Below are 26,207 nucleotides of genomic sequence, written 5' to 3' on the forward strand. Positions count from 1 at the left end.
ACTTGTACTTGTACTTGTACTTGTGGATGTTGTACTTTGCAGTTATAGTTTATAGTTAGTAGTTATATTGTGTCTTTATCTGGTTTTTAATGTCTAACTTTTTTTTTTTTACGTTTTTAGCGCTGAATGAATGAATGAATGTATGGAGGGCTGCACGGTGTTCGAGTGGTTAGCGTGCAGACCTCACGGCTAGGAGACCAGGGTTCAATTCCACCCTCCGTCATCTCTGCGTGGAGTTTGCATGTACTCCCACATTCCAAAAACATGCAAAATTATTACGTTTGATTAATGTTCATGTTAAAGGTTAAATAACTGTTAATAGTTATCCTCCCTATCCGTGTGGAAGTGGTAAGTTGTTGGCGATTTAAGTTGAAAGGAAATAACTTGAAGGCTACCGTTTAGGTCGCTAGCTCTCTAGTTAGCATGTGTCTCAAGACCCTGCAGTTGCGCAATATGTTGTAAATAAAAAAAAAGTATAAAAGCTGGGATAGACTCCAGCACCCCTGCGACCCTCGTGAGGAAAAGCGGTAGAAAATGAATGAATGAATGAATGTCCTATATTGTGCACGGTGGTCGAGTGGTTAACGTGCAGGCCTCACAGCTCGGTGACCCGAGTTCAATTCCACCCTTAGGAATCTCTTTGTGGAGTTTGCATGTACTCCCACATTCCAAAAACATGCTAAACATGCCAAATTATTACGTTTGATTAATGTTCATGTTAAAGGTTAAATAACTGTTAATAGTTATCCTCCCTATCCGTGTGGAAGTGGTAAGTTTTTGGCTATTTAAGTTTAAAGGAAATAACTTGAAGGCTACCGTTTAGGTCGCTATAGCTCTCTAGTTTGCGAGTTAGCATGTGTCTCAAGACCCTGCAGTTGCGCAATATGTTGTAAATAAAAAAAAGTATAAAAGCTGGGATAGACTCCAGCACCCCTGCGACCCTCGTGAGGAAAAGCGGTAGAAAATGAATGAATGAATGTCCTATATTGTGCACGGTTGTCGAGTGGTTAATGTGAAGGCCTCACAGCTCGGTGACCCGAGTTCAATTCCACCCTTAGGCATCTCTGTGTGGAGTTTGCATGTGTGGGTTTTCTCCGGGTACTCCGGTTTCCTTCCACATTCCAAAAACATGCTAGGTTAATTAGCGACTCCAAATTGTCCATAGGTATGAATGTGAGTGTGAATGGTTGTTTGTCTATATGTGCCCTGTGATTGGCTGGCCACCAGTCCAGGGTGTACCCCGCCTCTCGCCCGAAGACAGCTGGGATAGGCTCCAGCATACTCAAGACCCTAGTGACAGTGGGCAGCATAGAAAATAGACGGATAGAAGAATGGGTGCCATTGAAATGATTTCCTCCAATTGTGTGAGTGTGCATGGTGTGCGGCATAAAGACATGAAATAAGGCCATTAAAAACATGCGAGGTTAATTAGCGACTCCAAATTGTCCATAGGTATGAATGTGAGTGTGAATGGTTGTTTGGTTATTATTATTATTATTATTATTATTATTATTATTATTATTATTGTTATTATTATTATTATTATTATTATTATTATTATTATTATTGTTATTATTATTATTATTATTATTGTTATTATTATTATTATTATTATTATTATTATTATTATTATTATTATTATTATTATTATTATTATTATTATTATTATTATTTAAATACAACTGTACCAAACTTGTCTTTCCCGATTGTCCACACAGCAGCACACTGAGTCCCTCAGGGAGTCTAATGGCCGCCCCAAGCCCCGTCTCCCCCCAGGAGGAGCCATCGACTCCCACTTCACCCACCTGCCAGAATTCCTCTGGTGCCAAAACCTTCTACCCACGGCAAGGGGCTACATCCAAGTTCCTGATTGGCTGGAAAAAACCCGGTGGGACGGTCAACTCTGTGGATTTTGGCAACACTCGGAAGTAAGTTTTTGGGGTTTTTTTTCCCTCCTCCTCTACAAGTGCTTTTAGTTTGACTTGCTTGACATGCTTCTTATTTAATGTGGTCAACAGTGACACCTTGTGGTGGTTTAGGGTATCTTAGCTCCATTGGAAATGAATAGTTTTTAGCACAAAGGAGATTAAAACATGTTCATTTATTCATTTTCTACCGCTTATCCTCACGAGGGTCGCGGGGGGTGCTGGAGCCTATCCCAGCTGTCTTCTAGCGAGAGGCGGGGTACACCCTGGACTGGTGGCCAGCCAATCACAGGGCACATATAGACAAACAACCATTCACACTCACATTCATACCTATGGACAATTTGGAGTCGCTAATTAACCTAGCATGTTTTTGGAATGTGGGAGGAAACCGGAGTACCCGGAGAAAACCCACGCATGCAAACTCCACAGAGAGATGGCCGAGAGTGGAATTGAACTCGGGTATCCTAGCTGTGAGGCCTGGGTGCTAACCACTCAACCGCCGTGCAACCAGAATGTTGATATATTCTAGAATAACCTTGACTGGGGATCGAACCATCAGGTTGTTAGACACGCACATCCTCACGAGGATCGCGGGGGGTGCTGGAGCCTATCCCAGCTGTCTTTTGGCAAGAGGCGGGGTACACCCTGGACTGGTGGCCAGCCAATCACAGGGCACATATAGACAAACAACCATTCACACTCACATTCATACTTTACCAACTTACCACTTCCACACGGATAGGGAGGATAACTATTAACAGTTATTTAACCTTTAACAATTTGGAGTCGCTAATTAACCTAGCATGTTTTTTGGGAGAAAACCCACCCATGCACGGGGAGAATGTGCAAACTTCACACAGAGATAGCCGACGGTGGAATTGAACTCGGGTATCCGAGCTGTGAGGCCTCTGTGCTTAACCACTCTAGAAAATAATTTCTAAAAATCATCAAACCTAGCATGTTTTTGGAATGTTGGAGGAAACCGGACGTCTGCGTGCTAACCACTCGACCACCGTGCAACCATTAAAACATGTTATCAGCAATAAGCAGTGTTTTTCTCTGTTAGCATTAGCATCGAGGGGAGTTGTTGTTGTTGTTACTGAAGGACGTTTTTTTTTTTTTTTTTTTTACCTTTGCGTCCAGGCGACACCAGAGTGACGGCCTCCTCGTTAGTCAACCGCAGCTCAGAGCTAATCTACGAGGCTCCCAGTCGCCACAACGACACACTGCCAAGTCCAGCCTGGAAGAAGACCTGAAGAAGCTTATTCTTCTAGATAGTCCTCCACCCACATCCAATGAAGAGAAGGTATCGGAATATGTAATTCATATCACGGATCTTAATGTAAAATTCAAATTATGGAGCATATTTTTATTATTATTTTTTTCCTGAAAGCCTTTCCCACCGATGACACCCACCCGACGCTCCCTTCAGAGGACGCTCTCGGATGAGAGTATCTACAGCAGACAGAGGGAGTCCATCTCCAGTGACAAACGAGACACGCCCATCGACCTTCTGTTCAGCTGCTCCACCGTGCCGCGCTCCCCCACTGCTCGTAATGTAGCGAGCCGCAGAACGTCACACAAATCCTTAGGTAATAATAATTAATATTATAATAATAATAATTCAATAAAGCGCACACATTGACGTTTTTTACATATTTTTCGTAGGAAACCTGTCGGCTCCTGAAAGCACCGAGTCAGAGCGAGAGCGGGCCAGGCAGCAGCTGCAGGATCCGTCCCTCATGCCCCTGCCTGATACGAGGACAGATGGCCCGCTGGACTGGGCCCACTTGGTCGATGCTGCCAAAGCCTTTGAGGGTAGGAACACGTCGTTTGGATCCGTATCAAATTGGAAAAAATGACTGCAAAGTGGCACGGTGGTGTAGTGGTTAGCGTGCAGACCTCACAGCTAGGAGACCCGAGTTCGATTCCACCCTCAGACATCTTTGTGTGGAGTTTCCATGTTCTCCCCGTGCATGCGTGGGTTTTCTTTCCGGGTACTCCGGTTTCCTCCCACATTCCAAAAACATGCTAGGTTAATTAGCGACTCCAAATTGTCCATAGGTATGAATGTGAGTGTGAATGGTTGTTTGTCTATATGTGCCCTGTGATTGGCTGGCCACCAGTGTAGGCGGGTCTACCCGGCCTCTCGCCAGAAAAGACAGCTGGGATAGGCTCCAGCACCCCCCACAACCTTTGTGAGGATGTGTGTGTCTACCAACCTGATGGTTCGATCCCCAGTCAAGGTTATTCTAGAATATTTCAACATTCCGGCTGCACGGCGGATGAGTGGTTAGCACCCAGGCCTCACAGCTAGGAGACCCGAGTTCAATTCCACCCTCGGCTATCTTCTGTGTGGAGTTTGCATGTTCTGCGCCGTGCATGCGTGGGTTTTCTCCGGGTACTCCGGTTTCCTCCCACATTCCAAAAACATGCTAGGTTAATTAGCGACTCCAAATTGTCCATAGGTATGAATGTGAGTGTGAATGGTTGTTTGTCTATATGTGCCCTGTGATTGGCTGGCCACCAGTGTAGGCGAGTCTACCCGGCCTCTCGCCAGAAGACAGCTGGGATAGGCTCCAGCATACCCATGACCCAAGTGACGGTGGGCAGCATAGAAAACCATTGGTGCCATTGAAATGATTTTTTTCCAATTGTGTGAGTGTGCATGGTGTGCGGCATAAAGACATGAAATAAGGCAATTAATTAAACAGCACTGAGAGCTTATCTTCCGTGTCAAAATGAAAATAACGATTCTTAAATATTTAGGTGGGTCCTTTGATGAGGAGATCGGGAAGACCTGGGTTCGATTCTCTGTGTGGAGTTTGCATTTTCTACGGGTGCTCCGGTTTTTGTCTATATGTGCCCTGTGATTGGCTGGCCACCAGTCCAGGGTGTACCCCGCCTCACGCCTGAAAACAGCTGGGATAGGCTCCAGCACCTCCCCGCGACCCTCGTGAGGAAAAAGCGGTAGAAAATGAATGAATGAATGCAAAGTGGAGACCAAGAGGCGTTTGAGGCACACGGTTCTTTTTTTTATTATTGGCTAATTTGTTTTTTTATTTTAAATAATATTGTATTAATTGTGTGGAAATATGTTGTAATAACAATAAAAGCAATTTTCACTCACTAAATGTACTGCAAAAAAAACAAACAAACATAATTTGACGCATTATTTTTTTACACCTGCAATACCCATCATTACCAGAGGAGGTCGCTGCTGCATTCCTAGTTATCAAGTCTAACGGCGCTATTTCTCCTACAGAGCAGAGGCTGGTCTATCTGGCCGCCCAAGAGGAGAACGCCGTGGCTGAGACCGCTGCGGGTGTCAGCCCCCAGCAGGCTGAGCCTCAGGCAGCCCCGTTAAGGCAGCCCTCGCCTGGGTAAGAAGCCTCGGAGTCACGGCCTGGGACCAGCATTGTATTATGTACTGATGTCTATTTGTGTGTACATCATCAAAACAACAATGACAAGGTTAATGTACAGGTGCTATTTTTATTTTAATCTTGTTGCTAACAACAACAAAAAATAGTAGCACCCATCGAAACATGTGTCCAAAAATTTTCCTCGACATTTAGAAATAAAAATGTTTTACATACATGTGTATAGATACATATTTGCACAGAAAGACACACTATAAACCTTGCAATCCACTCCATGTTCCCTGCACTGCTCCAGCATTTTCTCAGAAATATATTACTTACTTCATCTCTCATGTGAAACAATTCAGTTTTATTCATCACGCCGACACTTGACATTGTCCTTTCTTCACAGCGAGACACCGGCTAGTCTCATGGGGAAGGTTAGCCAGCTGGAGTCCATGGTGAAGGCGCTACAGGAAGACCTGAAAAAGGTAAACGTACCGACTCCGGCTGGACTACAAACAATGGTTTAGGTCTTTAGAGAGAAAGGGGAGGTTTCTGGAGCTAAATCAAATCTTTTATTTACTTTTATTACAAATGTTGATCTGAAATCAGAGGACAACACCAAACTTCAAGCTAGCAGGGGCGGGTGTAAACATTGACATTTTTATGGCAGTTTCACAATTCGCTGGTGGTCCCGGAACGTAACTCCCATGGAGTAGCATCTGTACTGCTAACACATGCGGTCACATGACTTCCTGTTTTTAAATTATTATTTTCATGAATTAGCATCACGTCGTTATAGGGTGGAATTTTCAGGAAAAATTAAATAATAAGGTTAAAGGATTTTCTGTTTTTGTCAAACATGATTTTATTGACGGGTGGCACGGCGGTCGAGTGGTTAGCACTCAGACCTCACAGCTAGGAGACCAGGGTTCAATTCCACCCTCGGCCATCTTTGTGTGGTGTTTGCATGTTCTCCCCGTGCATGCGTGGGTTTTCTCCGGGTACTCCGGTTTCCTCCCACATTCCAAAAACATGCTAGGTTTGATGATTTTTAGAAATTATTTTCTAGAGTGGTTAGCACAGAGGCCTCACAGCTAGGATACCCGAGTTCAATTCCACCCTCGGCTATCTCTGTGTGAAGTTTGCACGTTCTCCCCGTGCATGGGTAGGTTTTCTCCAAAAAACATGCTAGGTTAATTAGCGACTCCAAATTGTTAAAGGTTAAATAACTGTTAATAGTTATCCTCCCTATCCGTGTGGAAGTGGTAAGTTGTTGGCTATTTAAGTTTAAAGGAAATAACTAGAAGGCTACCGTTTAGGTCGCTAGCGCTCTAGTTTGCAAGTTAGCATGTTTCTCAAGACCCTGCAGTTGCGCAATATGTTGTAAATAAAAAAAGTATAAAAGCTGGGATAGGCTCCAGCACCCCTGCGACCCTCGTGAGGAAAAGCGGTAGAAAATGAATGAATGAATGAATGTCCTATATTGTGCACGTTGGTCGAGTGGTTAACGTGCAGGCCTCACAGCTCGGTGACCCGAGTTCAATTCCACCCTTAGGCATCTCTGTGTGGAGTTTGCATGTGTGGGTTTTCTCCAGGTACTCCGGTTTTTCCTCCCACATTCCAAAAACATGCTAGGTTAATTAGCGACTCCAAATTGTCCATAGGTATGAATGTGAGTGTGAATGGTTGTTTGTCTATATGTGCCCTGTGATTGGCTGGCGACCAGTCCAGAGTGTACCCTGCCTCTCGCCCAAAGACAGCTGGGATAGGCTCCAGCATCCCTGTGACCCTCGTGAGGAAAAGCGGTAGAAAATGAATGAATGAATGATTTTATTGCCGGGTGGCATGGCGGGCGAGTGGTTAGCGCGCAGACCTCACAGCTAGGAGACCAGGGTTCAATTCCACTCTCGGCCATCTTTGTGTGGAGTTTGCATGTTCTCCGCCGTGCATGCGTGGGTTTTCTCCGGGTACTCCGGTTTTTCCTCCCACATTCCAAAAACATGCTAGGTTAATTAGCGACTCCAAATTGTCCATAGGTATGAATGTGAGTGTGAATGGTTGTTTGTCTATATGTGCCCTGTGATTGGCTGGCCACCAGTCCAGGGTGTACCCCGCGGTAGAAAATGAATGAATGAATTAATGATTTTATTGACAAAATATAAAAACACTCAGGTCCAAATCCTAAAGTAAATAAGAAAAAGTGAAAAAAAGAAGAAAATAGAATATGCTATGGGGACTCGAACACGAATCCGAGATGTAGGCTGCTATCTTATTGAAGCATCTTCTAATTACGTAGCATTTTGACAGCTTAATTTACATGCAGAGGAGTGATTGCATCAATGAAAGAAAAATAATAGCAATAGTTACTCTCATGTTACCATTACATTATCGCAGCTGAACAGAAACACCAAACGGCATCTTTTGAAAATGTATTTCTTTCTCCGATCAGGAGAAGGATGCCAAGGCGTCCCTGCAACTCCAGATCCAGGGCTTACGTGAGGACAACCAGCGCCTCCTGGAGGAGTCCTACAGCGCTTCGGCCAAGTTGAAGAAGTTCACCGAGTGGGTCTTCAACACCATCGATATGAACTGACTCACAGGCACAGGGACTACTACGCTGTCGTTCTGTCCATCAAGAAGAGGATCCACTCATGCTCTTAAAAGACTCGTGGACGCTCGCTCCTCGGGGGGGTGGGGGTGGGGGGGTTTACATCAATCATTCCGGTGCCAAAACATCATCCGGCGCCTTGTGAAACCTGGCAAGGGATCGTTCTGGAATGAAGCAAGCATGCGCTCCGTAGCCGTCCCGTGCATGTCGGAGAAGAGACACGATGTAAATGTCACCGGGGGGGTCGGTTCTTCTGAGAAAGGGGGGGGGCGAATGTGGACTCACAATATAAGAGTTGACTGGCCCTAAGAGAATATAAAAAAACGCTGGTGTAATGCTAATATTGTAGCAGCGTGACAACAGACAATGTAAGGTCATGTGACTGCCCCCCCCCCCCCCCCTTCTACCCCCCCAATGTAAAAGATTGTACATGTGTATCACTGCAAGGTAGAAGTAGTACTACAACTGCTGGAAACAATTTATCTTTTGTAAAAAAAAAAAACACAAAAAATAGTTATGACTGCTCAGTGTCACTTATTCCTGTTCCTGAGTATATATAAATATATATACATATATATGTATATATATTTATACACACAACAATGTATTTTTTTTCTCTCCCTCCATTCTCCTTAAGAAGATATTTAAAGAGTATTTATGAATAAACAGCAGTCGTACACAGGCCAGGGATCTACATGTATAACACATAATCAGATACTTAAAAGTAATTATATTTCATTTGAAAAGTAAAGAAACCAATTAAGTATATATATTTATTATATTACTGAAATATTCAAATTATTTTTGGACATGAAATGCCTTCAAATTGATTAAGAGTTGTGTTGCAAAAGGGTGGAATATTGTATGAATTGTACTATTTAGTTGGAGATGCTGGACTTTTTTTTGTGGGGAAAAATAATAATAATAATAATCAAAAATAATAATGAGAACTGGAATTGTCATAAGAAGACATGCGAGTCATATGTTAAAATATACAATGTATTATAGTATATATTTATAAGTAATATTTATTTATTTATTTATTTTTTTTAGCAACCGTAAAATTATAAAAAATTATAAACATACATAATAATTTTAGTTTGTTTTCCAATTACGAGTTATTTTTTTTATATACATTTATATGTTTTCCCATTGAAAGTTTCCTAACTATTTGAAACTTTAGTAGCCCAAGTTAGTGTTGACATGTAATGCTAAAAATGCTACAAATGCTACATGGAAAGTGACCACAGCATGCTTGAGAGCCTCCAATGTGATCCTTAAGGTTTTGTTCAATGTATATCAACCACATGGTGAAATATTGGGTTTGAGTCCAGCTACAGGTGCTTCTACGTGACACTGACCTGAAAACCTCTCTTCAACTCTTTTCCGTTTTTTTTTTTTTTGATACTCGTCAAACTTTGCACCTTCGTTATAAAGTATGAGATGATTTTTCTTTATTGTCCAGCTGACTGGAGAAAAAATAATAAAAAATAGCAGGAGGGCATAAAGCTGGAAGAAAGCACCTCTTGAACCTTCATCCTTAACACGTGTGACGGCATGTGACTATCCATTCACTTGTGATGTGTACAAAATGTTTATCTATTAAAGATATTTTGTTGAATTATACTTTTGTAGTGTTTATTTATAGTATTACTCATTAACATTAGACAACTAGACACAACACAGGAGATAAACCTTTACAAACTGAATCAAAGTCAACGTTTGTTGTGTTCTACGTCCTTGTGGTGTATTAGAGTGACTATCTGTGCTTTGTTTATGATTGTACCACTGCCTTGTTTCCTGATTGCTAGGGCACCATTATGAAATACTCTAAAAGTAAAGTTCCCAAACTTTATCAACTCAGGGCCCACTTGAAAATCGAAAAAATGTCTGCGGTCATATAAAACAGTACATGGACGAAAGGCTGCGTTCTCAGAGCACTTCACTTAATAATAGTAATAATAATAATAATAATGAATATTATTATATTATATTATTAACTATTATAATATTAATAATGAATATGATTAATTATTAATAGTAATTAATCATTATTAAAATATATATCATATATTATAAAATATTATATATTATGTAAATGTAAATAATAATAATAATTATTATTATTATAATGATCAAGAGTTGGGTTGCAAAAGGGTGGAATATTGTAAGAATTGTACTATTTAGTTGGACATGCTGGACAATTCTTGTGGAGAAAAATAATAATAATAATGAAAAATAATAATGAGAGCTGGAATTGTTATAAGCATAATTAATAATAATAATAATAATTATTATTAATAATAATAATGTATGTAAATAATATTTTTTTTAATTGTGCAATAAATATTTCAAAATAAAAATAATTAAAAATAATAATATTTGCAAAAATTAATTATATTTTTAATTACCTCTCATGGCCCACCTGCAGTACCACCACGGCCCACCACACTTTGGGAATCACTGCTCTAAATGAATTTTCTACAACAGAAACTATATGTTTTAACAAGGACACAAAAACGCTACAGGTGAAGGGCGCCAGTACGAGGCACTCATTTCTTGTGTCTAAGAGATACATATCATATCAAGAAATTATAAATAAAAGTATGTTTTAATGATTACTTTGTGCTTTATTATAAGCCTGAATGTATTTTTGTAGTACTAATACTATGAAGGAGGGGCTTTGGGACAACATGGACAGATTCCAGTCAGATAATAAAGACTTTATACAACAATGAGTATCAAAACTAGCAAATTGCTGTCAGTGCTGCTTTAGCTTTTTCTAAAATGGTGCATTCAGGTGCATCACATAACTCCCGGGACATTTGTAAATCACAGCAAACACGCCCCCACACATGCACAAGCAGCCCAAAAAACAACCACTTGTTGCTCATACAACAATAATAAGACAATGTTATGTCTTATAAGAGACATATTTCAAGTTCATTAGCATAGTAAGGTTTATGTTTTTTTTTTTTTAGTGTGGTACATTTTCCGTGTAAGTGTTTGTAAAAGCACGAACGTAATGTCCCCTTCGAGTCCCAGGGGCCATCTCAGGTGTCAGAGAGAGTAAATGTTTAGCTGTCAGCGGTCTGCCAGACGCCGGCCTCTAGGCTGTTTTATTGTGATTACCTGCTGCTTTCCCACTCAGGCATCATTAATCAAGCCCAGATAGATGAGTCAAGATGGGACAGATTGATGGATGAGAGGAAGGTAGAAGGTGTCAACCACTGACGTTAAGTGCATTTTGATTTTCCCGAAATGACGCTTCTCAATCTTGTAACTTCAACTTTCAAAGTTTGAAGTTAGTTTGGTAATAAGGTGGATGGTAGTTCTCTACCAAAACGGTAGAGGGCAGTGTTTTCCTGAGAGGCAACAACCACAACTCTTGTTGACTAGCTGTTTAGCTTCCTGTGTCGTAGTGATAAACAACCAAAGTGATATTCTGTGTAATTTTTGAAATAATAACAGTACTTTTAATGCCAGTACACCCAACAATAGGCTGAAAAATTACAACAAAAAGTTAGATTGGGTGTCCAAAGTGCGGCACGGGGGCCATTTCATTCCCACAGCTTGTTGTTTTTTTTAAAAAACATCAGCAAAAATGCGCAAAATTCAAGCACAAGCAATCAACGGTTCAGCTTTATAACCCACTTCAGACACAGAAAAGATCTGTGTTAGCAATTTAGTCACATGGTTGCCATATTTAGCGATTGCTTCAAGTATCCACTCCATGCAGCGCCGACAACGCTGGTTTAAAAGCTGCATAAACCCCTCCACAATGCAAGCCAACCCCTGCAGCGACACAGCCAAGAAGGCCGAACCTGGACACATTCATCCGGTGCCTTGCAACACCTCACCTACCTAGCGAAACCAAGAAAACCTGGGTTGCCATGGGTGTCCAAAGTGTGGACCAGGGGCCATCTGTGTAACATGGCTCAGTACAAAAATATTCATTCATTCATTTTCTACCACTTATCCTTACAAAAGTCGCGGGGGTGCTGGAGCCTATCCCAGCTGTCTTCAGGCGAGAGGTGGGGTACACCCTGGACTGGTGGCCAGCCAATCACAGGACACATATAGACAAACAACCATTCACACTCACATTCATACCTATGGACAATTTGGAGTCGCTAATTAACCTAGCATGTTTTTGGAATGTGGGAGTAAGTCGGAGTACCTGGAGAAAACCCACACAGAGAATCGAACCCAGGTAAACATGCTAGGTTAATTGGCGACTCCAAATTGTCCATAGGTATGAATGTGAGTGTGAATGGTTGTTTGAGTCCACGGTGTACCATCCTTTTTTCTATGCCGCTTATCCTCATTAGAGTTATGAGGGTATGCTGGAGCCTATCCTACCTGACTTTCGGGCGAGAGGCGGGGTACACCCTGGACTGGTGGCCAGCCAATCACAGGGCACATATAGACAAACAACCATTCACACTCACATTCATACCGATGGACAATTTGGAGTCGCTAATTAACCTAGCATGTTTTTGGAATGTGGGAGGAAACCGGAGTACCCGGAGAAAACCACAGGAAGAACATGCAAACTCCACACAGAGATGGCCGAATGTGGAATTGAACTCGGGTCTCCTAGCTGTGAGACCCGCATGCTAACCACTTGTCCCCCATGCAGCCCCAGCTAAAATATTGATCCTAGTAAACTAATAAACAGACAGAGTCTATGAGTGTGTAAAATGGCTACTTACTGTGTACTATGAGTACTACATCGTGTTCACTTCCTGTACTATTGTTTCTATTTGCAGCTGCTGCAGCTGGCAGCGAACACGCAAGCACGTTCAGTGTGTGTCGTCATGCGTGTGGCGGCCTCTGTGGCATGTTTAATAATTTAGCCATCATGCAGATTATAGCGATGCTCGGCCCCCTTAAAGCAGATTAAAACATTCCTGCCTGTCACCTTGTATACGGAAGGGGGGGGGGGCACTGAGCATACTAAGTGTATAGAGTACTGTGTATATAGATTATTGTAATCATGTGAGTACCATCAAGAGATGATATAGAGTGTATGTGATGATGATGATTGCGTTCAAACAGGACGCATGTGATCTCATGCTCCTTCGGGGGCGCCACCCCATTTTACTTCTGCCTTCATTTGCTTCGCCTTCAAGGCAAATTGTAACCGTTTGTTAGCTCGAATATAGCATCACAATGCGACGCGGCACGGTGCCTGTTTTTCTTTCTTCCCCTTTCTGTGTGCCGAGATAACACCACGGCTGTGCAGGAGCGATGCTATATAGGAAGATGCACTTTGGTGATAATCGCCGCATAGAAATGTGCACCAGGCATGGTGCACTTCTGCAGGGATGTCCAGCACTGCGGGGAATAATAATGCAAAACGCAGCCACAGATTGTCATTGGAGCATGAATGGTAATTATAGTGGTTTTATTTGGACGCTGTGGTATTTCACTATGCTAATGAAGTGTTGTCTCAGCATACAGATGTTTACATTTCAGGTTCAAGTTGTATATAAGTTATATATATATATATATATATATATATATATATATATATATATATATATATATATATATAGTAATGGTTTTATTTCATTTGAACATGCATCAGATTACAATTGAATGCATCCCATAATCAGTTCACAGTTCCACATGTCCAAAAGGAGTAGGAAGAAGCAAAGCTTATTAAATCCTACCCCTCCATCTGGTACTTTTACAATCAGTAACTGTTACATTTGTTCACTTCCTGCTTTCCTAATATTAAATTTTTGTAATTAAAAAAATATATATTTTATATTTTTATTTAAAAAAGTTTTTAATTTTTTTAATTTAAAAAAATATTTAATATTTTTATTTTAAAAAGTTTTTAATTTTTTTTAATTATTTTAATTTTTTTAATGGTTTGATTTCATTTGAACATGCATCAGATCACAATTGAGTGCATCCCATAATCAGTTCACAGTTCCACATGTCCAAAAGGAGTAGGAAGAAGCAAAGCTTATTAAATCCTACCCCTCCATCTGGTACTTTTACAATCAGTAACCGTTACATTCGTTTACTTCCTGCTTTCCTAATATAATTAAATTTTTGTAATTAAAAAAATATATATTTTATATTTTTATTTAAAAAAGTTTTTAATTTTTTTAATTAAAAAAAAAATTTAATATTTTTATTTAAAAAAGTTTTTAATTTTTTTAATGGTTTGATTTCATTTGAACATGCATCAGATCACAATTGAGTGCATCCCATAATCAGTTCACAGTTCCACATGTCCAAAAGGAGTAGGAAGAAGCAAAGCTTATTAAATCCTACCCCTCCATCTGGTACTTTTACAATCAGTAACTGTTACATTTGTTCACTTCCTGCTTTCCTAATATAACTTAATAAAAAAAAATAATAATTAAAATTATTTTTTATTTTTTTAAATTATTTTAATTTTTTTAATGGTTTTATTTCATTTGAACATGCATCAGATTACAATTGAATGCATCACATCATCAGTTCACAGTTCCACATGTCCAAAAGGAGTAGGAAGAAGCAAAGCTTATTAAATCCTACCCCTCAATCTGGTACTTTTACAATCAGTAACTGTTACATTTGTTCATTTCCTGCCTTTCTAATATAATTTAAGTTTTTTTTTATTTTATTTTTTTAATTTAAAAAAATAATGTTTTTAATTTTTTTTTATTACATTTTTTTTATGGTTTAATTTCATTTGAACATGCATCAGATTACAATTGAATGCATCACATAATCAGTTCACAGTTCCACATTTCCAAAAAGAGTAGGAAGAAGCAAAGCTTATTAAATCCTACGCCTCCATCTGGTACTTTTACAATCACTTCCTCCAAAAACTTCCTGCTTTCCATAATACAGTTTAAGGTTTTTTTTAAAAAAATTTTAATGTTAAATTTTTTTCATTTTTTTGTATTTTTAATAATAATAATGGGAACATTTTTATTTAATTTTGTATTTTTCTAACCCTCCATCTGGTACTTTTACAATTAGTAACTGTTACATTTGTTCACTTCCTGCTTTCTTTTCTTTTCTTTTTTTATTTTATTTTTGTCACGTACCAAAGTACTCGGTGATATGAGCATCCAATGCCATAATGGGTACCATAGTAAGTGTCAATATAGTGATATTTATATATATAGCACATCATGACTGGTTCAAGACTCTTCATCCTTGCATATAACTAACTTTTTTTATTATTTAAGTGCCACATTTTTATGACATACTTTTATCATGTGATGCCGTGATTGACAGGGATGTAAAAATAACCTACTTGGAGAATGAGCAGGCTGAGCTTGAACTCTGCATTCATAACTTGTCCCCCGTGTTAGCATTTGTCGCTAATGAAATGATGCTTATTTTCAGCGTCGGTGCTGCAAACACACACACACATATACACATGCACACACACACACATACACACTCCCTCTCTAATTCCTTCATCCCTCCCCCTTTAGCAACTCTCTCACACACACTCTCTGGCAAGCAGACGGAGAGGAGAGGAGAGGCGGGAGGATCTTCTCATCTAGGACTAGTGTAGAGTGAAGAAGAAGAACAAGAAGAAGAAGAAGAAGAAGAAGAAGAAGAAGAAGGAGGAATATACCGCAGCCATCATCCGGCTCCCCTCTCTCTCCCCCATCCTCCTTTCTCCTCTTCTTCCTCTTGCCAATGACACTGTCATGAACCTGCCTGCTGCTTGTTGCTAAGGGGGGAGCCAACCAAGCGGGTGGACCGGACTGGCCACTGTTTGCTTTCTAAGGTAAAAGGATGTCCCCGTGTCACATGACCCCGTATATATACGCCACCGCATGCTTTCATTGTCACGCCGGCTTTTCAATTAGCATCCCGTACCGTCCTTCCGTGGCCTTTCATCTGCATGCTTGGGCAGCTTTCCGTGCAGTGGAAGTTGGAAGTTGTTCTTTGGAATTAAAGCTAACTATTGTTGTCTTAGCGGCGGATGCCATACGTGGTCCATACGTTTATGTGCTATACGCGGTCCATACGTTTATGTTCTATACGCGGTCCATACGGTTGTGTTCTATACGCGGTCCATACGTTTATGTTCTATACGCGGTCCATACGGTTATGTTCTATACGCGGTCCATACGGTTATGTTCTATACGCGGTCCATACGGTTATGTTCTATACGCGGTCCATGCGGTTATGGTCTATACGCGGTCCATACGGTTATGTTCTATACGCGGTCCATACGTTTATGTTCTATACGCGGTCCATACGGTTATGGTCTATACGCGGTCCATACGGTTATGTTCTATACGCGGTCCATACGGTTGTGTTCTATACGCGGTCCATACGGTTGTGTTCTATACGCGGTCCATACGGTTGTGTTCTATATGCGGCCCATACGGTTATGTTCTATACGCGGTCCATACGGTTATGTTCTATAATGCGGTCCATACGGTTATGTTCTATACACGGTCCATACGGTTATGTTCTATACGCGGTCCATACGTTTATGTTCTATATGCGGTCCATACGGTTATGTTCTATACGCGGTCCATACGGTTATGTTCTATAATGCGGTCCATACGGTTATGTTCTATACGCGGTCCATACGGTTATGTTCTATAATGCGGTCCATACGGTTATGTTCTATACGCGGTCCATACGGTTATTTTCTATACGCGGTCCAAACGGTTATGTTCTATACGCGGTCCAAACGGTTATGTTCTATACGCGGTCCATACGGTTATGTTCTATACGCGGTCCATACGGTTATGTTCTATACGCGGTCCATACGGTTATGTTCTATACGCGGTCCATACGGTTATGTTCTATACGCGGTCCATACGTTTATGTTCTATACGCGGTCCATACGTTTATGTTCTATACGCGGTCCATACGGTTATGTTCTATACGCGGTCCATACGTTTATGTTCTATACGCGGTCCATACGGTTATGTTCTATACGCGGTCCATACGTTTATGTTCTATACGCGGTCCATGCGGTTATGGTCTATACGCGGTCCATACGGTTATGTTCTATACATGGTCCATACGTTTATGTTCTATACGCGGTCCATGCGGTTATGGTCTATACGCGGTCCATACGGTTATGGTCTATACGCGGTCCATACGGTTATGTTCTATACGCGGTCCATACGGTTATGTTCTATAATGCGGTCCATACGGTTATGTTCTATACGCGGTCCATACGGTTATGTTCTATAATGCGGTCCATACGTTTATGTTCTATACGCGATCCATACGTTTATGTTCTATACGCGATCCATACGTTTATGTTCTATACGCGGTCCATACGGTTATGTTCTATACGCGGTCCATACGGTTTTGTTCTATACGCGGTCCATACGGTTATGTTCTATACGCGGTCCATACGGTTATGTTCTATACGCGGTCCATACGGTTATGGTCTATACGCGGTCCATACGGTTATGTTCTATACGCGGTCCATACGTTTATGTTCTATACGCGGTCCATACGGTTATGTTCTATACACGGTCCATACGTTTATGTTCTATACGCGGTCCATGCAGTTATGTTCTATACGCGGTCCATACGGTTATGTTCTATACGCGGTCCATACGGTTATGTTCTATACACGGTCCATACGTTTATGTTCTATACGCGGTCCATACGGTTATGGTCTATACGCGGTCGATACGGTTATGTTCTATAATGCGGTCCATACGGTTATGTTCTATACGCGGTCCATACGGTTATGTTCTATAATGTGGTCCATACGGTTATGTTCTATATGCGGTCCATACGGTTATGTTCTATACGCGGTCCATACGGTTATGTTCTATACGCGGTCCATACGGTTATGTTCTATACGCGGTCCATACGGTTATGTTCTATACGCGGTCCATACGGTTATGTTCTATACGCGGTCCATACGGTTATGTTCTATACGCGGTCCATACGTTTATGTTCTATATGCGTTAAATGAACGTTTATGTTCATTCCCGTTATGCACTTGAACGTATTTAAGAGTACAACAAATTCATACACGTTGGCAGCTCTGCACTAATGCTGAACGCCATCACTGCTTCTCACAGTGACAGTTCAACGCGCACCCCCCTAGGCGAGCCCCCCGCCCCGCACTATTTGACAAGCACTTGGAAGTCAAACTGTCACCCTGCATATCCTAAGTCTCCTCCCCCCGGGTGCACTTCCAAAATTTGTCACCAAATCTGACAAGACACTAAACGGGAACGATACTACGACTTTGTTATTAATTCCATCCCAAGTAAATGTGTTGATCTTAATTTTAATCAAACATTTTTCAAACATGTGGCTGCACAGTGGTCGAGGTTCGAGCTAGGTGACCGGGTTCGATTCCACCCTCAGCCATCTCTGTGTGGAGTTTGCATGTTCTCCCCGTCCGAGTACTCTGGTTTCCTCCCACATTCCAAAAACATGCTAGGTTAATTAGCGACTCCAAATTGTCCATAGGTATGAATGTGAGTGTGAATGGTTGTTTGTCTATATGTGCCCTGTGATTGGCTGGCCACCAGTCCAGGGTGTACCCCGCCTCTCGCCCGAAGACCGCTGGGATAGGCTCCAGCATCCCCGGCGACCTTCATGAGGATAAGCGGTAGAAAATGAATGAATGAATGAATGACTGACTGGTTAGCACGCGGACCTCACAGCTAGGAGACCCGGGTTCAATTCCACCTTCGGCTAAACTCCAAATTTGTCACCAAATCTGGCAAGATATCCGAAACTAGACTGGAACGATACTACGACTTTGTTATTAATCCCATCCCAAGTAAACGTGTTCATCCTAATTTTAATAAATTTTTTAATTAATAATTTAACAATGTGGCTGTACGGTGATCGAGTGGTTAGCGCTAAGGCCTCACAGTGAGGTGACCGGGTTCGATTCCACCCTCGGCCATCTCTGTGTGGAGTTTGCATGTTTTCCCCGTGCATGCGTGGGTTTTCTCCGGGTACTCCGGTTTCCTCCCACATTCCAAAAACATGCTAGGTTAATTAGCGACTCCAAATTGTCCATAGGTATGAATGTGAGTGTGAATGGTTGTTTGTCTCTATGTGCCCTGTGATTGGCTGGCGACCAGTCCAGGGTGTACCCCGCCTCTCGCCCGAAAGTCAGCTAGGGTAGGCTCCAGCATCTAATGAGGATAAGCGGCAGTATTAGTATGTGTTGACAATCATGTGACGGTTAACCCCCCCATCCTAACTGCTTTGAGAGCTGCTGTTGAGGGATTTATTTATTTACAAGCTCACCATCACTTTCTCTCGGCTGACACCCCCCCCCCCCTTCCCCTCCCCTTTTTTCAACTGATTTAATTGTCCTCCACAAAGGATTTTCATAACCATGCCTCTCACTTTGCCACCCAGGGCCCCCGTGTGTTTTATTAAATGGGTTCAAGCCTTTGTTAGTCCTTTAATCATGCAATGTAGACAGAGGTGAGGGTGGGTGGGATGACATGGCATGCCCACATTTCTCTTCAGCTTCCTTCTTTAGTGCATAGGGTGTACAGACTTTTATGGAATAATAGTACAGTATTATTCATTCATTTTCTACCGCTTATCCTTACGAGGGAGCCTATCCCAGCTGTCTTCACTCTGGACTGGTGGCCAGCCAATCACAGGGCACATATAGACAAACAACCATTCACACTCACATGACAATAGCCGATCATGAGCTATAAGACAACTCACAATGAGCTTATCAACCCATGGGAAATTGTTCATCGACTCATGGTGTCAGCTTAGAAAGAAAGCTAAAATCATCACTCTGCGACTTAACACTCAAAGGGTAGTTACAAAATATACAAGAGGAGTACCATTCATTCATTAATTTTCTACCGCTTATCCTCACAAGGGTCGCAGTGGTGCTGGAGCCTATCCCAGCTGTCTTCGGGGCGAGAGGCGGGGTACACCCTGGACTGGTGGCCAGCCAATCACAGGGCACATATAGACAAACAACCATTCACACTCACATTCATACCTATGGACAATTTGGAGTCGCTAATTAACCTAGCATGTTTTTGGAATGTGGGAGGAAAACCGGAGTACCCGGAGAACATGCAAACTCCACACAGAGATGGCCGAGGGTGGAATTGAACATGGGTCTCTTAGCTGTGAGTCTTGCGCGCTAACCACTTTTTTTTACACCGTGCATCCATGAATCAATCATTCATTCATTCATTCATTTTCTACCGCTTATCCTCCCGAGTGTTGCGGGGATGCTGGAGCTTATCCCAGCTGTCTTGGGGCGAGAGGCGGGGTACACCCTGGACTGGTGGCCAGCCAATCACAGGGCACATATAGACAAACAACCATTCACACTCACATTCATACCTATGGATAATTTGGAGTCGCTAATTAACCTAGCATGTTTTTGGAATGTGGGAGTAAGTCGGAGTACCTGGAGAAAACCAAGACTTTGTGGTCTACATGCTAACCGTATGGCTGCATTTACATTATTGCATTATACCCCCCCCCCCCCCCCCCCAACAGGTTTGGGTGAACATGGCTGAAGGATCCAAAGACCGGGCCGGTGTCATTGATCCAGACGAGGACTCCCCAAACATGATTGTCTACAGAAAGGCAAGTGTTCATTTTCTTTTTTTTTTCTGAAGAACATGGTGGCGATGCATTCACTGACCCGTATATTGTGACAGCTCAGTGGTCCATATCAGCCTGGCACTGTGTTGTCATGTCTTCAAACAAAGCTTGTCTCCATCACTCATCAGTGATGGAAGGTAGAAGCCTTTTTCTCACTGAGCGGACGTCGGCAAGGCTTACTGCGGCGTTTCCTTTGAAGAGAATGAAAAACAGTCAAAGCTTAATTGTGGTGATTGTTTGACGACGCCGATTGCGTCTATTTGTGTCAGCCCTCTCCAAGCAGAATAATTCCTCCTTGAGCGCGTAAGCACAAATCCTGCAGTCCTCTTTACTGTATATGGGTCAACTTTGTGTATTCGCTACATTCTTTTCCAACCGTGCTTGCAGGAAAAAAGCCACCTCAGTTGCTGTTGTTCCGCAGCGCATCTTCACGGATTATGTGGCTTCATTATGTAACGCAGCTCACACCGAGAGGCGCCGTATTGGAGAGGCGGGTTTTTGCTTGTCAGGATGCAGCCCGCGGGGAATATTTGTCATTTTGTGTGTCAGTCACGTGTGTTGGTGTGTGGGGACAGGAAACAGTTCATGCTGACAGTGACGGGGTTGTTTTTTTTTTCTTTTTTAAAATTAGATTGGAAAGGATGGAGATGTTCCCAGAATGGCAATATTTGTTCTGTGCTGCTATAAGATGTATTTGTTGGGCGGCACGGCGGTCTAGACCTCACAGCTAGGAGACCAGGGTTCAATTCCAACCTCGGCTATCTCTGTGTGGAGTTTGCATGTTCTCCGCCATGCATGGGTGGGTTTTCTCCGGGTACTCCGGTTTACTCCCACATTCCAAAAACATGCTAGGTTAATTAGCGACTCCAAATTGTCCATAGGTATGAATGTGAGTGTGAATGGTTGTTTGTCTATATGTGCCCTGTGATTGGCTGGCCACCAGTCCAGGGTGTACCCCGCCTTTCGCCTGAAGACAGCTGGGATAGGCTCCAGCACCCCCGCGACCCTTGTGAGGAAAATGAATGAATGAATGAATTTAACAATGTGGCTGTACGGTGGACGAGTGGTTAGCACTCACGTCTCACAGCTAGGTGACCGGGTTCGATTCCACCCTCAGCTTTGCATGTTCTCCCCGTCCGGGTACTCTGGTTTCCTCCCACATTCCAAAAACATGCTAGGTTAATTAGCCACTCCAAATTGTCCATAGGTATGAATGTGAGTGTGAATGGTTGTTTGTCTATATGTGCCCTGTGATTGGCTGGCGACCAGTCCAGGGTGTACCCCGCCTCTCGCCTGAAGACAGCTGGGATAGGCTCCAGCACCCCCCATGACCCTTGTGAGGAAAATGAATGAATTTAACAATGTGGCTGTACGGTGGTCGAGTGGTTAGCACTCACGTCTCACAGCTAGGTGACCGGGTTCAATTCCACCCTCAGCTTTGCATGTTCTCCCCGTCCGAGTACTCCAGTTTCCTCCCACATTCCAAAAACATGCTAGGTTAATTAGCGACTCCAAATTGTCCATAGGTATGAATGTGAGTGTGAATGGTTGTTTGTCTATATGTGCCCTGTGATTGGCTGGCCACCAGTCCAGGGTGTACCACGAAGACAGCTGGGATAGGCTCCAGCACCCCCACGACCCTTGTGAGGAAAAAGCGGTACAAAATGAATGAATGAATGAATGAATGAATGAATTTAACAATGTGGCTGTACGGTGGTCGAGTGGCTAGCACTCAGGCCTCACAGCTAGGTGACCGGGTTCGATTCCACCCTCGGCCATCTCTGTGTGGAGTTTGCATGTCCTCCCCGTCCGAGTACTGCGGTTTCCGTATATATAACAGTATATCAACATAACATCTTACTGAGAACAACACTAAATTCATCACACAGTAACTTAAAACTCCAAAAGTATACCTCAGAAATAGACAAACCGGTAACCAATACAAGTTTAAAAATAAAAAAAAAGCTCAACATTTCAAAGTTTTCCCATAAGGCATTGCATCTAAACAACACATTCATTGGAGTGCTGCAATGACATCAGCCTCCCTGTGGCCTACGGGTTTCTCCGGCTCCCTGCAGGAGATGTTCAGAGTATGTTTTAAGTACAGTCCTCGTGGAAGTTGATGTGTTGTAAAATAAGTTTTCATTTGTTGTTCGCCGATACACCGAGGCGGCCATGTTTGAAAGTCAACACTGCCATAAAGTGTACTCACTGTATGGTCATTATATAATTGCTAAAACGACAAATCTAATGTAAGCTCTGACTTTTCCACCGCACTGTATAATTCACCACAGCAATGAAAATTTCACAGAGGTCAGTGGGTCTTTGAAGGCAGCACTCGTATGCTCCATGTGTTCAGGCAGTGATGCTGCATTATTGCTATCAACTGCCGGATACGGTACGCGTGCATGCTACGGACGACGTGCGTTGCCAAAGTATTCAGGTGGCGGTGTAGGCGTTTAGACAGAGGTAAAAGTGATGTGTTGAGCCATTAGCGAGGCTGCGTTCAGCAGCAGCGGTGGTGTTTTTCATGTCTGTCCGTGTCTGTGCTGCAGTTCTTCCTCTCGTCTTTTACCTCCCACGAAAAGAGCAAGTGAAGCAAAACAATTCAATAACTGCAGGACGGCTTATTGCCTCTGGATGGTGCAGACAGAATACGTGCTAAAAAGTAGCATTGCACGTGTTGCATTTCACGTTGTTATCGTTTCATATTCCAGGTATTCCTCAAAAAACATGTTTTTGATATCATGCCGTTCACATTTTTAACTTATCTTTTATACATTTTAAGAAATTTTAGTTTTTGTGTTACTACCCCAACCTTCCATAAGTGGGTCAAAAATGACCCGGTCAGGTTGTTTTCTTGAAATATCTTTGTAATGAAAAATTGTTATAATTTCATATTCCAGGTATTCCTCAAAACACATGTTTTTGATATCATGCCGTTCACATTTTTAACTTATCTTTTATAGATTTTAAGAAATTTTAGTTTTTGTGTTACTACCCCAACCTTCCACAAGTGGGTCAAAAATGACCCGGTCAGGTTGTTTTCTTGAAATATCTTTGTAATGAAAATTTTTTATCATTTCATATTCCAGGTATTGCTCAAAAAACATGTTTTTGATATCATGCTGTTTACATTTTTAACTTGTGTTTTATAGATTTTAAGAAATTTTTGTGTTACTACCCCAACCTTCCATAAGTGGGTCAAAAATGACCCGGTCAGGTTGTTTTCTTGAAATATCTTCGTAATTAAAATTTTTTTATAATTTCATATTCCAGGTATTCCTCAAAAAACATGTTTTTGATATCATGCCGTTCACATTTTTAACTTATCTTTTATACATTTTAAGAAATTTTTGTGTTACTACCCCAACCTTCCATAAGTGAGTCAAAAATGACCCGGTCAGGTTGTTTTCTTGAAATATCTTCGTAATTAAAATTTTTTTATCATTTCATATTCCAGGTATTCCTCAAAAAACATGTTTTTGATATCATGCCGTTCACATTTTTAACTTATCTTTTATACATTTTAAGAAATTTTAGTTTTTGTGTTACTACCCCAACCTTCCATAAGTGAGTCAAAATGACCCGGCCGGTCAAGTTGTTTTCTTGAAATATCTTCGTAATTAAATTTTTTTCTCATTTCATATTCCAGGTATTCCTCAAAAAACATGTTTTTGATATCATACCATTCACATTTTTAACTTACCTTTTATACATTTTAAGAAATTTTAGTTTTTGTGTTACTACCCCAACCTTCCATAAGTGGGTCAAAAATGACCCGGTCAGGTTGTTTTCTTGAAATATGTTTGTAATGAATAATTGTTATCATTTCATATTCCAGGTATTCCTCAAAAAACATGTTTTTGATATCATGCCATTCACATTTTTAACTTATGTTTTATAGATTTTAAGAATTTTTTGTGTTACTACCCCAACCTTCCATAAGTGGGTCAAAAATGACCTGGTCAGGTTGTTACTTTGTATGATCACGCTGCTCCTTTTTATTCTTATACAGTACTTCTCCCACTACACTTTTTTCCCCAGTCCTAATTAATAATTGTAGAAAATTCAAAATTCAGTGCATCTGGCCCCCTGAGACTCCAGCCCTCGCTTTCATTTATCAGCATATTTTCCCTCATTACGCTCTATTCATGCATGCACATGAATTAGTGCCCTCATATATCATCAATGTTCAATTCAGTTGGACAGATGTACTATACGTTAATATTGTATACAATAGTTTTATTTCTTAAAATAACTGCAGCACTTTTCTGTACATTTGGGTGGTTTTCTAGCCACTGATTGCAGAGTCCACTTAAGACAAACACTGCAAGCACCGCCAGTGCTTTAACATGTATGGCGCTTTAAACGCTAGCAATTCTTTGCACCATGGGAGCTTTTATCCCACATAAGCCTCCATGCAATAAGTGCTAGTGTGTATGCTTACTGTCTACGATAAAAGTCTGTCTCTCAATTTCTACTTCAGCGGCAAAATCCTGGAAGTCACCGGAAGCGAATCATAATTGGATGATAATTTAGGGTGTTTTGGCAGGGCGCGGACACAGTGTTGACAGGATTATTCACCTAGAGAGCTGCTGTGAGTGAAATAAAAGGCTTTTCTCCAGTGAGGAGAGAGCGTCCCGTGCCAAAAGGCTTCCCAGTGTTGGCCAACAATGTGCTCTAACAGGCGTCCATCCACTAGTGGAGCGAGTGTTTGTGTGCTTCATGAGGCGGATGGAGAAGTTCTTTATGCATGCTTTGGCTACTGCTGATAGGATGCTTTGTGCATGTGTGGGTTTTCGTTTTTTTAACCCTTAGATGCATAAGTGGGTCAAAAATGACCCGGTCAGGTTGTTTTCTTGAAATATCTTCGTCATTAAAATGTTTTATCATTTCATATTCCAGGTATTCCTAAAAAAACATGTTTTTGATATCATGCCATTCACATTTTTAACTTATCTTTTATACATTTTAAGAAATTTTAGTTTTTGTGTTATTCCCCCAACCTTCCATAAGTGGGTCAAAAATGACCCGGTCAGGTTGTTTTCTTGAAATATCTTCGTAATTAAAAATTTTTATAATTTCATATTCAAGGTATTCCTCAAAAAACATGTTTTTGATATCATGCCACTCACATTTTTAACTTATCTTTTATACATTTTAATAAATTTTAGTTTTTGTGTTACTACCCCAACCTTCCATAAGTGGGTCAAAAATGACCCGGTCAGGTTGTTTTCTTGAAATATCTTTGTAATTAAAAATTTTTATAATTTCATATTCAAGGTATTCTTCAAAAAACATGTTTTTGATATCATGCTGCTCACATTTTTAACTTATCTTTTATAGATTTTAAGAAATTTTTGTGTTGCTACCCCAACCTTCCATAAGTGGTTCAAAAATGACCCGGTCAGGTTGTTTTCTTGAAATATCTTCGTAATTAAAAGTTTTTATCATTTCATATTCCAGGTATTCCTCAAAAAACATGTTTTTGATATCATGCCGTTCACATTTTTAACTTATCTTTTATACATTTTAAGAAATTTTAGTTTTTGTGTTACTACCCCAACTTTCTAAGTGGGTCAAAAATGACCCGGTCAGGTTGTTTTCTTGAAATATCTTCATAATGAAAAAATGTTATCATTTCATATTCCAGGTATTCCTCAAAAAACATGTTTTTGATATCATGCCATTCACATTTTTAACTTATCTTTTATATATTTT

The 26,207-nt window shown here is 41.2% G+C and overlaps 2 protein-coding genes across 4 annotated transcripts in view; both read left to right on the top strand.

Annotated features, from left to right (window-relative positions):
- Window positions 1–9,509, top strand: part of LOC131140019 (signal-induced proliferation-associated 1-like protein 1) — a 64,821-nt gene extending 55,312 nt beyond the window's left edge. For 2 of the 3 annotated variants that reach the window (XM_058090062.1, XM_058090063.1), the window contains exons 15-21: window positions 1,719–1,928; window positions 3,072–3,234; window positions 3,322–3,520; window positions 3,597–3,746; window positions 5,194–5,311; window positions 5,703–5,781; window positions 7,746–9,509. In XM_058090062.1, the coding sequence (XP_057946045.1) occupies window positions 1,719–1,928; window positions 3,072–3,234; window positions 3,322–3,520; window positions 3,597–3,746; window positions 5,194–5,311; window positions 5,703–5,781; window positions 7,746–7,889 (1,063 nt within the window). In that variant the 3' untranslated portion in view covers window positions 7,890–9,509. The remainder of the gene's footprint in view (window positions 1–1,718; window positions 1,929–3,071; window positions 3,235–3,321; window positions 3,521–3,596; window positions 3,747–5,193; window positions 5,312–5,702; window positions 5,782–7,745) is intronic. The other variant, XM_058090064.1, reaches the window with a different exon arrangement.
- A 5,880-nt stretch (window positions 9,510–15,389) lies between these two features.
- The window catches only part of LOC131140227 (regulator of G-protein signaling 6-like), a 49,317-nt gene continuing 38,499 nt past the window's right edge, over window positions 15,390–26,207 (top strand). The window contains exons 1-2 of the mRNA XM_058090454.1: window positions 15,390–15,660; window positions 20,376–20,465. Coding sequence (XP_057946437.1) covers window positions 20,388–20,465 — 78 coding nt within the window. The 5' untranslated portion in view covers window positions 15,390–15,660; window positions 20,376–20,387. The remainder of the gene's footprint in view (window positions 15,661–20,375; window positions 20,466–26,207) is intronic.

This window comes from Doryrhamphus excisus, chromosome 13 (genome assembly GCF_030265055.1).
Source record: "Doryrhamphus excisus isolate RoL2022-K1 chromosome 13, RoL_Dexc_1.0, whole genome shotgun sequence".
Classification (NCBI taxonomy): domain Eukaryota; kingdom Metazoa; phylum Chordata; class Actinopteri; order Syngnathiformes; family Syngnathidae; genus Doryrhamphus; species Doryrhamphus excisus.